The sequence below is a fragment of the Acanthochromis polyacanthus genome, chromosome 9 (genome assembly GCF_021347895.1).
Source record: "Acanthochromis polyacanthus isolate Apoly-LR-REF ecotype Palm Island chromosome 9, KAUST_Apoly_ChrSc, whole genome shotgun sequence".
Classification (NCBI taxonomy): domain Eukaryota; kingdom Metazoa; phylum Chordata; class Actinopteri; family Pomacentridae; genus Acanthochromis; species Acanthochromis polyacanthus.
In genome coordinates this window covers 25,603,040-25,616,949 of record NC_067121.1, presented here as the reverse complement: position 1 = coordinate 25,616,949, position 13,910 = coordinate 25,603,040, and the positions used below count along the sequence as shown (strand labels likewise).

General features: G+C 39.6%; 1 protein-coding gene across 2 annotated transcripts in view; it reads right to left on the bottom strand.

Annotated features, from left to right (window-relative positions):
• Nucleotides 1–13,910, bottom strand: part of fgf12a (fibroblast growth factor 12a) — a 40,846-nt gene that overhangs the window by 25,630 nt on the left and 1,306 nt on the right. The window contains exon 1 of one of the 2 annotated variants that reach the window (XM_022194971.2): nucleotides 4,504–5,189. The exons of the other annotated variant lie outside the window; for it this stretch is intronic. Coding sequence (XP_022050663.1) covers nucleotides 4,504–4,594 — 91 coding nt within the window. The 5' untranslated portion in view covers nucleotides 4,595–5,189. Of the gene's footprint in view, nucleotides 1–4,503; nucleotides 5,190–13,910 lie in introns of those variants that run through there. 2 annotated transcript variants of the gene reach the window in all.

Sequence of the window (13,910 nt, the reverse complement as noted above, 5' to 3'; positions counted from 1 at the left end):
CAATCACACAGTGGGAGGAAGAACACAAGCAGCAAACATTTCTCGTCCCCATGATGAAACAGCATGAAACATTTAGAGGCTTTTTCTAGGACTTGGTTTGACATTCTCTCTCCAAACCGAATCCGTAGAGACAGCAAGAGAAGCCGAGTGAGAGAGAGTAACACACACACGGAGAGAGAGAGAGATTTTCTTTTGACTGCCACTGTCTATCTCCCTTATGTAAGATTTGGATATAATGGATGAAGGAGTTGAATGTGAAGTGCTGATAGCCTGGTTAGTTATTTGCTGGTTTCTGAATGTGTGTGTGTGTGTGTGTGTGTGTGTGTGTGTGTGTGTGTGTGTGTGTGTGTGTGTGTGTGTGTGTGTGTGTGTGTGTGTGTGTGTGTGTGTGTGTGTGTGTACTTGTTTCTGCTATACCGGTGGGGACTTTGACCTGACTATTTGCTATAAAGGTGGGGACTTGTCTTACGGTGGGGACCTAAAATGAGGTCCCCACGGGTGGCAACACCGTTTTCTTGGCCATATTGTTGTTAATAAAAAATGTAAAAGTGCAAAAACGTTTGTTTAGGGTTAGGCATTGATTTGGTGATGGTCAAGGTTAGGGTTAGGGTAAGGGTTAGGAGTTAGATATGAATGGGAGTCAATGGTAAGTCCCCACCGGTATAGAAAAACAAACATGTGTGTGTGTGTGTGTGTGTGTGTGTGTGTGTGTGTGTGTGTGTGTGTGTGTGTGTGTGTGTGTGTGTGTGTGTGTGTGTGTGTGTGTGTGTGAGTGAGAGAGAGAGAGAGAAAGGGATGGGAGGGAGACAGAGAGAGATGGAGGGCAGATAAAGCCCATTGTTTTCCCAAAGTAAGTCAGGCAAGCAGGGAAGAAAAATAGTGGGAATCTGTGGGTCCAACAGTCAGATTCTAAATCAAAACCTCTAATCCAGCTTTGTATTCCCATTGAGTTTCCAGTGAGTGGTATAAATTAATATGCCACTGCGGTATAAAGAAATATCAATAAAAATTTCAATAAAACATTAATCATTCTGAATGATATGCAGCAGCATGATGTACTGTGTGCTTCTTCGAAAAAAAAAATCAGCTTGTGGTTGGGAGTATAAAGGGAGTTTTCTCAGAAATGGGAGGGACCTTGTAGCGGTGTATAGCGCGCTACAGACATGGACATACATCTTAGTCAGGAAAAGATAAAGTATTCCCTAATGAGGATCTGCTAGGCTTCCTCCTGCTACCAGAGACAATTGATGTTCACTTCATTCCGGTAGAGATACATCCACAAGCAATAAAACACTCCTGCTATGAAATGCACTGCAGATAATATAAAGCAATTATTTAAATTGTCAGCTGAAATGATTTTGACTGTGCAGGTTGGCTGGTTCAGTGATAGCAAACGTGATTTGTGTATTTCTTTGAATGTGTTTGCTCTGCAATGTTGTTTTCACGGGAAAGAGGGGGTAAAAAATAAGATAAAATGAAGCAAGTATGTTGAGTGCAATGTAATAATTGTACCGTCGGTTTGTTTTGATCCTATTAAACAGTCTTGTATCCCATAGTTTCTTGCTAAATGAAGAAATATCACAGCATAGCATGACAACTGAATGAATTGAAACAAACCAAAGCCTCAGTGTCTCTGTCGCCCTGCCAAAGGTTCCACCACTGACTTGTTCAGAGTAACTTCTTTATGGTTGCTGCCCCCAAGTGGAGAATCAATGAACGTTCAGGGGACAAACTAGTGGATGTTTCCATCCTCTGAAGACAGTCACTTCTGTGTGTCCTTGAAATACCTCACAGATTTGTTGACTCACAATAGCTGGAACTAGTTTTCATAGTGTGCTGTCTGCTAAACTCTTCTGCCAAGTCTGCAGAAGGCAAAGAGCAGAAATGAGACAGATCTATAGCTCACAATGCTCATTACTACACTTGTAACATAAATCATCGTGGAAATGAGATAGGAATATGCTTTTAAAGTGTAAAGCCCAAAATGTGGGGTGAAAAACAACAAACCGAATGCCATTTAAACTACATTTCATGCAGCAAAAGGTGAGGCAAAGACGCTCTGGTTCCAAATGTTGGAACAGACACAAAACCAGCATTTACTGCATGTTAAAGCTCATTTTGCAGAGCAATGCAAGCTGATATTTTACAAAATTCTAAATTAAAGTTGTCCCAGAAGTACACAAACTGAAATCTGATGTTTTATCAAGTAAATAGTCACAAAAACTGGCAAAATGACAACCATAAAACATTATATTGCTATTACAAGTAACCTGTATAACCACTCATGTTATATGCAACCTATCATTAGTATGTGAGAGTGAATAGGTGAATGAGAAAATACAGTATATAGCATTTTGAACCCGTTAAGGTTAAAAATAAAGAGCGAACTATAAATATCCTGCAATTCAAACACCCCAGCTACAGCACTGGGGACCCTCTGTACTCTTGACCGCTGGTTTCATTATGCTGGTGCCTTGGATTTTCTTACCATATTAAAAATGTATAAATTCAGCACAGGAAGATACAAGCATATCATTTTTCAGAACACCTGGTCTACTTGAATATGTATGCTGCTGTGTTGCCACATGATATTATGAATAGTTAAAAGGGCAAAAACAGAATTTGTAACAACTAGGTGTGTTTGCTGTCTTCAAACTTGTTGCCCCGGGCAGTGCGTTTCCACAACAGGAGACACCCCGGAGGGTTAACTGTGATACAAGGAAAGTCAGGTGCAAGTCTTACCACTACAAAGGAAAGCAGGTGCAAACATTTAAGCCTACTCAAAAACATCTTCCACCGGAAATCCCAGGGAGGTAATTCTGGCATAGTGCCTGAACCTGAAGAGCAAAACACTCTCTGCTCCTCCCGCTTTCCATGAACCTGCACTGGCCAAAAGTATACTGGAGATGATGTTGGCATGCAGAATGCTGATTTGGGCTCCTTATTCTAGACAGTTAGGTGTCCGATACCTCTTTGTTTTACCAGTAATTTGCTCTGTCTGTTAAAAATGTGCACAGTTATGGAGAATATTCTTGTAGAATCAGAGAGTCAGTGAAGTAATCGCTGACGGGGCAACGTCTGCTTGAAATACAAGAAGCATGCTTTCATATTTTAGCTCTTAGTTGAAACATATCCCTCCAACTCTTCTTTAGGACTTCTTGACAAACAGCCATAATGAACTTGTAAATGCAAGCTTTGGAACAAAAAGAAACTTTGAGCAAACTTTCTGCTTGATACAGCCTCATTTTAAAGCAGCTAAACTGATGCATTCTCACTTTGCATGCATTTTATAAATCATTTTTTGTCAACACCTATGAGCTGACTCATAAAGTTTTGATTGAGGTCAGAAGGTTCATGTAACAGTGAACAGAGATGCAGGATAAGGACTGATAGGACTTTATATCCGAGCCCCACAGATCCCAGTGTGCGTGCTGCTTTTGGTCCAACCACCTCAGAGGAATCAACTGTGCTTAATGGAGTTTCTAATTGTCTGCCCTGAATTTGAGAACCGCTCCAGCTAGCTGCTAGAGGAGGCCAGGAGAAGGTGTTTTGCATTTTGTCTCGCAGTAAAATGACATTCTTTTTTTTCTCAACGCCTGTGGAGACAGCAGAGTTGTGTTATGAGTGAACAGCAGTGGCAATGCAGTGAATTTCCTGAGACATGAGTAGAGGACATGGCAGGGATCTTAGGCTGGTTGCCAAAGGCTGGTCAGTGGTGGCGGTGTGCCGGCCTGCGTGTGCAAGTCATGTAGTTTTTGCATTTGTAGGTGTAGTATAGTTTGTCGTGGACTGTTAGAAAGTAAGTCCAGTATGGAGATCGTGCCTGACAGGTTATCTGACTATATTATGATAGGCACTACAGCCACAGTGAAGTTGGGGACTATTTTCCAACTCGTATCAGGTAGTTTTAAACTAAGTTAAAAGAGATTCTTGCAGAAAACATAATCAGTCAATTAGGGTTTCATATAAATCTCCTAAAGGCCATGAAAAGTTTGGCCCTGTGCTCCAGCTATGGCGCTATCCGTGGTGCTGAAACGCGTTGCCTGCTGTTGTTTGGGGCCCTAAAAGCCAAAACGCTGCCTCTCCAGGCCCCTGAAGTTTAATGACTTGATCCCTGCATTGTCCATTTTTTTTGGCCCGCTTCAGATGCAGCACTGAACACTGCAAATATAGCTCGGTGTGGTAAAGTATCCCTCCTCTCCTCTCCCTGACTGCCGGCAGCTCTTCTTTGGCGGCTGAGGCAACAAGACTGCACACAAAACTCGGGACAGATGCACAAGGAGAGGCTCTCTCTTTCCCACTGCAGACTCGGAAAAGATGTTACTCACACACTCGAGTGTTTAATGAAACCACTCACCCCCCTCTCTCCTCCTCCTCCATCCTCTCCTCTCCCTATACATCTTTTTCTTTTCTACCTCGCTCGCCCCCCTCTCCCTCATCACTCAAGAGAGAAAGCATGCAAAGCAAAAGGCAGCTATGGTGCTGCTGTGTTTTGTCTCTCACCGTTGGTGATAGTGGTCGACTTCGATCGTTGTCCACAGAAACACTGCAGCATATGCGCTCCTTTCTGAAGGAATGGCCTCAGAATCCTCATTGATTTGGGTTGATGGGAGCCTTCCTCAATCCAAACAATCGGACAACGCTATCACAACACAGCAGGGTCAGGCAGCATAGCGTAGCCCAGCCAGCCAGCAGCCTCTCTCTCTCTACAGGCTTCACAGCAGCCCTCAAAACGCCGGAAGGGCACAGTCTGCAGGACAAATTACGCTAAAACGAGGCATCTTGAGTGATCCCCCTCTCTCTCTTTCTCTCTCTCACCCTCTCCCTCTCTCTCTTTCTTCCTCTAGCCCTATCTCTCTCTGTCTATCCTCTTCTCGTCCACCGACGGTCATCCGCGTTCAAGGCACACTCCTCTTCCGCCACAGCAGGCAACGCAAGGACGTTACAATGTGCTCTTAACTGTACATCCCACCGCCCCCCTCCCGTCCTGCCTCCGCGTCTTTACCAGCTGCGGACGTAATAGCAGGAGAGGAGAGGGGAAGGGAAGGGAAGGGAGAGAAATGGAGAGGGAGGGAGGTTGCACGCCAAAGTTAAACTGCAGGGGTAAAAGTGGCAGGCCGGCCACGAGTGAGGTAATGCGGAGATGACAGTGAAGGCTGCACGATGTGGCCGCACAGATGTTGGAAACCTTCTAAGAGCCGATAGTTTCTTCTCTTTTTCTCCAAACCTATCGGGAACCAGCAGGACAACGCAGAAGCCTACGTCAGCTTGCAGCCCACCAGCTTTAAAGTCAACGGTGTTTTCTCAACGCGCAGGAGAAAGTTTATGGCTCAGTCACTGCGTTATGGAAGAGCAGGTGTCAGACACTTCAGTGTCCTTCCAGCATCACATCTGTGCCTTTATTATACCATAGAGATATGATTCATGCATGTTTAAGCAGCATTTTAATGTTGCAGTTAGTCATACTGCAAGTCAGATAGTTTTTTTTTAAACAGTAATCATAATTAGGAAAAATAAGAACCTTTGGGAAAACAAAGTTATTTAAAATAAAACAATACAAATACAAATAGTAAAAACTAATTCAATCAAATAAATATGATCCTTTCAATGCAATACAGCAGAAAAAAAATATTTTTCATTTTTTTATTTTTACTAAACCTCATAGTGTCCTCCATTAAAAATGATTACCATAGTAACCTAATATGTCAAATAGTGAGGTAAAAGTCCTACAGTATAATTTATGGTGCAGTTTTCCCCCCGGTAATTTACATATTACCAACTAAACCCTACAAAAGTTACCAGAAATACAATTTTACCTGACTATGACACATATACAGGCTGCAGTGGTATTAATTATGGAGAATATCCAAATGCAATAATAAAGTTAGGGATCTGACGGGATTTTTTAAAAATTTGTTTTGATTTGTTTTTCTTTTGGATAGCCTATGGTTGAGTTGTTGCAACAATAAATTGTCATCAAATGTTAAAATTGTAAAACCAACTAAGGCTGTGCAACAAACATTGTGGAGTAAACAAAATGTGCAATTCCCCCTGGATTGTTGTGGAATAGAAGTATAAGGTAGCATTAAAATGCAAATCCTCAAGTAAAGTGCAAGTGTTTAGTTGTGCAACTGCGTAAAGTGAAAGTACAACAGTCGTTCTGAGCAACGAGGCAAGTACTTTATGTTAGAAAAGAGTTCATTAGTGTTTCATGGTGTAAAAAAATAAACAAAAAAGGAACATGGTTAATTAATAAGACAGGACAGTGACACGAACAAGAACAACAAAACAGAACGCAGACAAAGCTTTGTTTTTACTACAGCAGCAACTGTATGCGTTGTTATCATGTGAAAAGGACGAGTCAGCTGTATGGCTCATCACATTTAGGACATTTCTAGGGCTCAGGGTTCTTAGCAAATCACAGGCAACATGTATACAGTATCAGATGTGCAGAGCTAACCCGAATAAAACATTTAGAAATAATGTCACCATGGAGTTGTAGCAACTCAAAAATGTTTGCTATCCTGACAAATATCACCAGTAATGCTCTATTTAAGATCTAATTAACTTATAATGTGCTCTAAAGATCATATTTCAGTTATGACTCATGATCCAAAACCCAAAGTTCAACATCTCTTCATGAATTTTGGCCTACAATTACCAACAGTCTGGAGCTGCAAGACCAACAGGACTATGTGCCACTTTCCACACTAGAGGGAGCCACAGCATAAAACACCCAAATGAAAACAAGCTGTAAAAAGACAAAGATATGACCAAGTCACAGAGAGAAGGATCTGGCTCCGTAGAAATCCGATCAACAAGATTTACTCAAGACATAACACAGCTATTTGACATGCATAGAAAGAGAAAATTCTTTTGGCTCCAGGCCAAATAAAACCACAATGCACAACCTCTCCTGCAGCACTAATTCAGCATACTGCTGCAACTCAAGTATTTTACAATACATCTTTTTTTTTCCCATTCCTGTGCTGTATAACCTTGCACCACAAAGACAACAAATTATATGGCACCAACTACCCTGGGAACATGCCCTCACTGTGTATAATATATACAATGTACATAAAAGGACATATTAGGTCAGCAAGATGCCTCAACAACAGCATCCATGCAAATAAGAAAAGGTCAGAGAAGAAGAAAGAGAGAATGGCTGGAGGGAGCTGGCATCAGACCCAGTCACAGATATGGTGATGGTGCTGTACTGTGGATCGGACTCCCACTTTACTGTCCCACTGCAGAGCCGATCAGAGAGGAGAGAGGAGGGGAAATGGGGCTATGACACAGAGGGCACACAAAGGAACGAAGCAGCGCTAATATAAGGCAACATTTAGGATCTGTGATCCAAACTAAACTTGAATTTGGACCAGAGAATACTCAGGCTGCCTTTTTGTAAGCATACATTTTAATTGAAAGTAGACAAAAGACATCAGGATTAAGAGAAAGATACCGGTCCAAGGTAAGATCATTTGTTAATTTGTCTATTTCTCATTCAATAAATTCAGACGATTACCAAAGCGAGTAAGCACTGCTCTGCTTCATGCTATCAATATGACACACTGCACACTGACAGAATGGTTAAAGCACGATGCCCTTCTCAAAACTGCAGATTGCCCTCTCAGAGCTCAGATAATTGATCAGTCATTGCACCCAAATAAATTTTGTTTGTTTTCTAAACTGCTAAAACAGTCTTAACAATGAATGGAAAAAAAAGGAGACATGCACTACACATGGATAAAATTAGCTTCCCTCCAGTTCTCGGATGATCTACTAAGGCAAAATGCAAAAAATAGGAATTTTAAAATGCTTTATGAACAGATAGATGAGGTAAAACATATCTTATTTAACTGATGAAGTTCAGGATACATGTTTCATTTACAAACTAAAACATAAAAGGTGGATCCTTTACTCCCAATAGCAAAGAACATATCTATGAAATACATATAAGTCTTACATTCAATTGCTACGCAATCACAATGTTAAAATAACAGATTTGGGACTTACATCTCGGACTACTTTCTTACAATCACTCCATGTGATATGTATCCACCCTTCAACATGTGTTGTAACTGTACCTCGTCCATAAAAAGTCACATCCTGTCCGTATTTAAGCAAACGCAGGTCTGTGTGCGATGACACCATGGAAAAATGCTGGACAAGCCCTCTCTCGTTTCACCTTCCTATATATGTCAACAGAAATAAGGTTAAAATGTTCACCTTGTAAACAGATATGCGCTTTAACTGAAACTGCAATCAAAGGGAACATATATGAATGTGTTGTACTTTGGTCAGATGTTAAAAATGCCCTCAGTATCGAAGAATGTCATGGTGTATCTGTTAGATAAAGGTGGTGGCATGAGTTTAACAACTATCAGCTGATATCAGCTTGTTCTGTCCATCTAGGATCCTAGAAACATTTGTCAGTTCAAAGCTACATTGCTTCCTAGCAATAGCTGGCTTTACACTTGATCATAGCACAAGATCTACTCCATTTTATAGTGCTTTTTTTTTAAATCAACTTCAAAAACACTGTGCTGTAGTTTTGATACTACTGATTACAACATCTGTGGATTGATATGTTTCTGCTGGTTCAAATCTATCTGACAAAGTGCAGTGTGTGAAATCAAGCCCAAAGATGGTTAATAAAGTTTCTCTTAAGCATTAATATTAGGTCCACTGCTATTTTCTCAAGTACAAAGGTGCTTGTTATTCTCCAACTCAGATCTGTAATGTCCATTTTTACACTGATCACTGCAGACCTTGGTGTTTAATTTGGAGGTCTAAACTTCAAAATGAAAATAAATGCATGCATTTCATAAACCACTCATTCCTACACCAACACAGAGCTTGTTTTTCCTCCACTTTAAACCATTAGATGCTGTCAGCCACAATACTATTCAGGTCATAACTGCAGACGACCGTTGCACGCACCTCTGTGAGTTACATGAAATGTTGGAATGTATATACACGTTTTCTAAGTTTCTGAGGTCTTTAACATCCTCAGTTGAGTTCAGAGTTAACAACCTTGACATCAGATCACAGAAAAGATAGACCTCTGCTCAGACTACCTCTGATAGGGGCAAACTGGTTTCCAGTACTCTGCAGCTCACTACTGGAATGAGCTTCAGCATATAGCACTAAGTTTGAGGCACTTGTTCAGACAGATTTTAAAGATATAAAAGCATATATTTACAAACAACATTTGAGATTTTTTTTTAATTTAATGACTGTATGTGTGTGATATTTTTAGTGCAAGATTTTTATTGTTGTTATTGTTTTCTGTATGTGTAATTTGTTCTCGGATCTTCATCTTAATAAAACTCCCTGCGTAAATAAACAACAATGTTTTTTTCAATTAATATTATTTCCATTAATAGGAAGCATGACTGTTTTGCTTTGGACACAAAACTACTGTTTAGTGGAAAAATATAATATCAGTCTTACTCCATCTTGACACTTAGCTTATGCTTTTAGCGATGTCTTAATTTTATTAGAGAAACTTCTTCAATAGATTTTTTCGGTCTCTTACTTCCTAGAATATGACTGCATAGCATTTGGATCAAAATCAATTTATAGACTTCTTCTTAACATTAACAAATGCAAGTCCATGATTTATTAACATAAGCTGGAAAACTGCGAATGACTGACGAACCTCATTAGAAAACCTTTCACCAGCATTCTTTGTTAATGTTGCACTAATGTTGAGCTTATGAACTGAAAAATGAAAAACTTGAAAGAAAAAACTGTTCCTATCATCAGTATTTCACATTTACCACATTCATCTCTCGTTCTAGTTTCACACAACAAATGAAACAGTTGCAGATGAGTTTGCAAGCTGTTAACCCCTAAGTTGTTATTTAGCAGTTTTGTTCAGGGATTTATTTACAGATGTCCTGCAGCATTTTCTAGAAAGTAAAAGGTCTCTTTGGTGACATAAATATCTAAAACTGCAGCAAGGTTTTCCATAATCTAGTAGCCCAAAAGTTGTTTAATGGATTATAACTACTTCATAAAGCATCCCTAAATTATTTAAGAGACATTAATAAATATATTTATGATAGTTTTAAAACACTGACATTACATTTAGGCACAGTGCTTAGTTAGCACACTGTGAAAGCTAATTCAAGAATAAAATTACAGTGACGATGACTCAGTTGTTTATAAGTGTTTACTGCAGATCTGCCTGCAGCGGGTCATTGTGCATGAGAGGAACAGATAGCTACCAAACAAATGAAAAGAGAATGGCATTCATTTAATACCTGGTACAAAAGAGTTATGCTATGTAGAATATTCTCACTGTAGAGCTGATTAGAAAGACGAAATATTGGATTTTTGGAGTTAATGCTAATACCAACTTCAGGCATATATTCTGATATCAGTATTATTTATGTATATATTGGAATTTTGTCAAAACAGAAAGTGAAGGGCTTCTTGTTTAGCAAATTAGCTACTGCCTTAACATGCAGACATAACGTAACTCTGCAGCACTCTGCTACATGCGCTGCACACAGAGATGAGAATAATGTAAACAATGAAGTTGAAGCCACTCTGTTAAAAGATAATTATTAAATTCCCTGAGGCATCTTTTTCTTCGTGTCCCTATACTACCTTGCTGGTTTTGTTGCATGTTTTAGCCCACTGAGCAAAATTCTATAATTCCAATATTCTTTTCGTGTGTTTTATTTCTGCTTTATGTGCTAGACTGATTGTTGCTCGTGTTGCTGCAGGACCAAAATTTAGACATCAATACAGTCCCTGCTTAAATAATGTGACACAAGTACTGAATGATGCAACAGCAAAACCCTTAAACGTCAAGAAAAGCAATGAAAAAACAGATGAAATTGTTGTTTTGCTATCAATGAAAAAAGAAAACCTGAAAATATTTTTGAAAATGCCAATGCATGGCAGTGAAGGAAGCGAAAAGGAGACATGAAACAGCATGAGGTAATTACTACTCATAGTGTGTGTTGATACATTTTAATATCCAACCAGAATTGGGGGGACTCTTCGTTTAAATCAGCTCTTTACACATCCATAGCCCTCCACCTTCGCATGTCACACTGCTGCTTAGAAAAGGTGAAATCCTTGCAGAGATAAGTGCAGCAGCGCTTTAGCTGACGTTTTAAACAGTCGCTTTCCCTCTTTCTGCAAAAATTCAGTTAATTATTTAGAAGGTGTGTTATTAATTTGCATACTTGGGACCACCTGACTTTTAGCATCTTGCAGTATTGTGAGTTATCAGTATAAATGCTGTGTTTTCATACAGAGACATATGGGGAAGTTAGCTAAAAAGATAAAGCAAATATAGTTATCACTGCCTTGAATTGCTTTGTCAAACTGTGATGATGAAGCAAGTTTACTTTTTCGCTAAATATGGTGTGCATGTTATAATTGCATTATCACATTTGCGAACCATCTCCTTGAACATACAAAAAAAAAAATAAATCACCCAGCCAGTTGACTGCAAGCAAAATAATGCCAGACTTGCGGACAGTCCGTGAATGCCCCTCGTTGTGACACCATGAAATATCAAATGTATTAAAAGAAGAAAAAAGTCCACTATGTCACTCAGCGAGGCCACCCACATGAATTACAGCTTCTGTTTTAAAGCATCAATACTAAAATGGTGTATCACTGTAAATGGCAGGACTTTGTGATATTTTTGTGGTATCAGTATCCCGGTCAACACAAGTTAATCCAGTTTCTTTTCCTGCACAATAAAAATGTGACCATCATCTTGAAATTTTCCAGAGAGACATAGAATCCATCGTGCAAAGCATCATGTCTGTTACTGTTTTTGTGAAAGTGGCATTACTTATGTGTTTTAATGTATAGCAGATCTTTCAAAACAATCTCTCTACCTTGCACTTTTATTCATCCATCCATTTGCTATACCTGCTTTATTCTGCGGAGAGTGGTAGAGGGGATGTTCCAGCTGACACAAGGTGATGCATTGCACTTTCATAGTCAATAAAAATATCGCCTACATCTGTATTGAGACCGTAAAGCAGAAGCTGACACAAAGACACAACGCTCAAGTTTAAAGAAAAAAACATAGATATGGTCCTCTAAACTGCTTTGACATCAACCATAGTTGTTGCCCTGCAGGCACAGTAACATTCTTCACACTGAGGATTCACATTTATTCTACCTGTGAGGGAAAAGAGTTCAACTATGGCAGCCTATGCAGAAAAGAACAGGAAGAAGAGATCTGAATGAGTAGAAGGGAGTAAAATATACAGTGTTGTACAACAGCACACTGCTGATGGTAACTACCATTTGCTGAAATGTCAGAAAGCATTCTCATATTCTGCAAAGCTAAAGCAAGGCATGTTGCAAAAATCAGCAACACTTCAAAACTGTTAATGGTTGCGCCAACTAATGCTGCCAAAAATCTTTTAGAAAGTGACAAGTGTGCAAACTTGAGGTTAGGGGCTCGAGTACAACAACACAGCAATGAGATGCTTGTCACAGATAACGCATCAGCATCCCAATGAAAAATAGAATGGCTTTAAAATGTTTAAAACGCTTAGAAACAGGATCATATCCCTCAGATTCCAGTAATATCTATAGTAAATTAACACCCACCGATGCAAAACTTCAGAAGCACTTGAAAATGTTGACATAGCAGCTCTCAGCATTTATACTGGTCAGAATTTGTCGTGTACATCTTAGTGAATGAGAGAATGAAAGCAAATGATGGCGAGAGAGGCACGTTTGTGTTTGGATAGGCAAGACTGCAAACACGAGGGAAACGAGAGGCTGAGATTGCTGTCGTGAGCATGACGAAGAAAGAGGGGATTTAGAAGGTGAGGCGAGTGAGGGCTGGGGAGATGGATGTAAGAAAAAAATGAATCAGCAGCTGCTATAAATGCTCCTCTGTAGTTGTTTGTAAAGAGCTCTTCCTTCTTTCTCAAAAGAGAGAGGGGTCAGGGAGAAATGCCACCGACAGAACACAAAAACACAGACAGAAATGGGCTCTACATTGGCCTGTTATGTGATGTGTACAGCCTTATGGGGCTTGTTGTAACAAATCAAGGAACAGTGTTTAACCAAAAGTACATATAGTCTGTCTCTTGGAGCTGGATTAATCTACCCGAGGTCCTTTTTGAACTCCCTGTTCTTCCACTTAATTACAACAATTAACCCCACATCTGATGTGTTGTAATTCTACTCAAGACAAATTCAGAGAAACACACCATGCAAACAAAATTATCACCTTAAAACAAGCTTTTAATACATATTCAAACCCTTGTGGTCATGTAGCAAAGCAGGACCCTCCTTAAGGCCCGTTTTAAGACCGCTGACACTGTACTTTGGGTTGGAAAACTATTGATCCTCAGAAGGGAAACTAATTTAGTCAGCCATGCACCAATAACAAATAACAAAATATGCGGTAAGACCAACACAATGGAAACATACAGCCACACAATGCAGTGAACAAACACCGTTAATAAGTAATACATTTAAATTATGTTGCAGAGAGCATGAAATAAATATGATTTAAATGAGTAAATATATCAGCCAGAAATGCAAAATGGTGTCTGTCACAATCTCATAGACCGAGAGGAAACAATGCAAGCTCTTGGTCTGTAGGAGGAAGCCTTAAAAGGTCAGACTGACACTGTAACAAGCTTTTTTATTGTGGATATAAGCCTGATGACTGATAAGACAGATTAAACTGATTTGTACTGTCACCACCAGCCTTATGCTTCCACAGTTTAATGCGGCATGAGAAAAAAAAGTTATGTTGAAGAATGACGACCAAAAAGAAAAAAACAACAACAAAATGATAGGGAATGAGTCATAATACTACTCTGCCTCTCATGAAATGCAAAGACACATATACCGTGAAGCATAAAGCATCTTGTATTTGCTGTGCAGCGAAGGGTTCA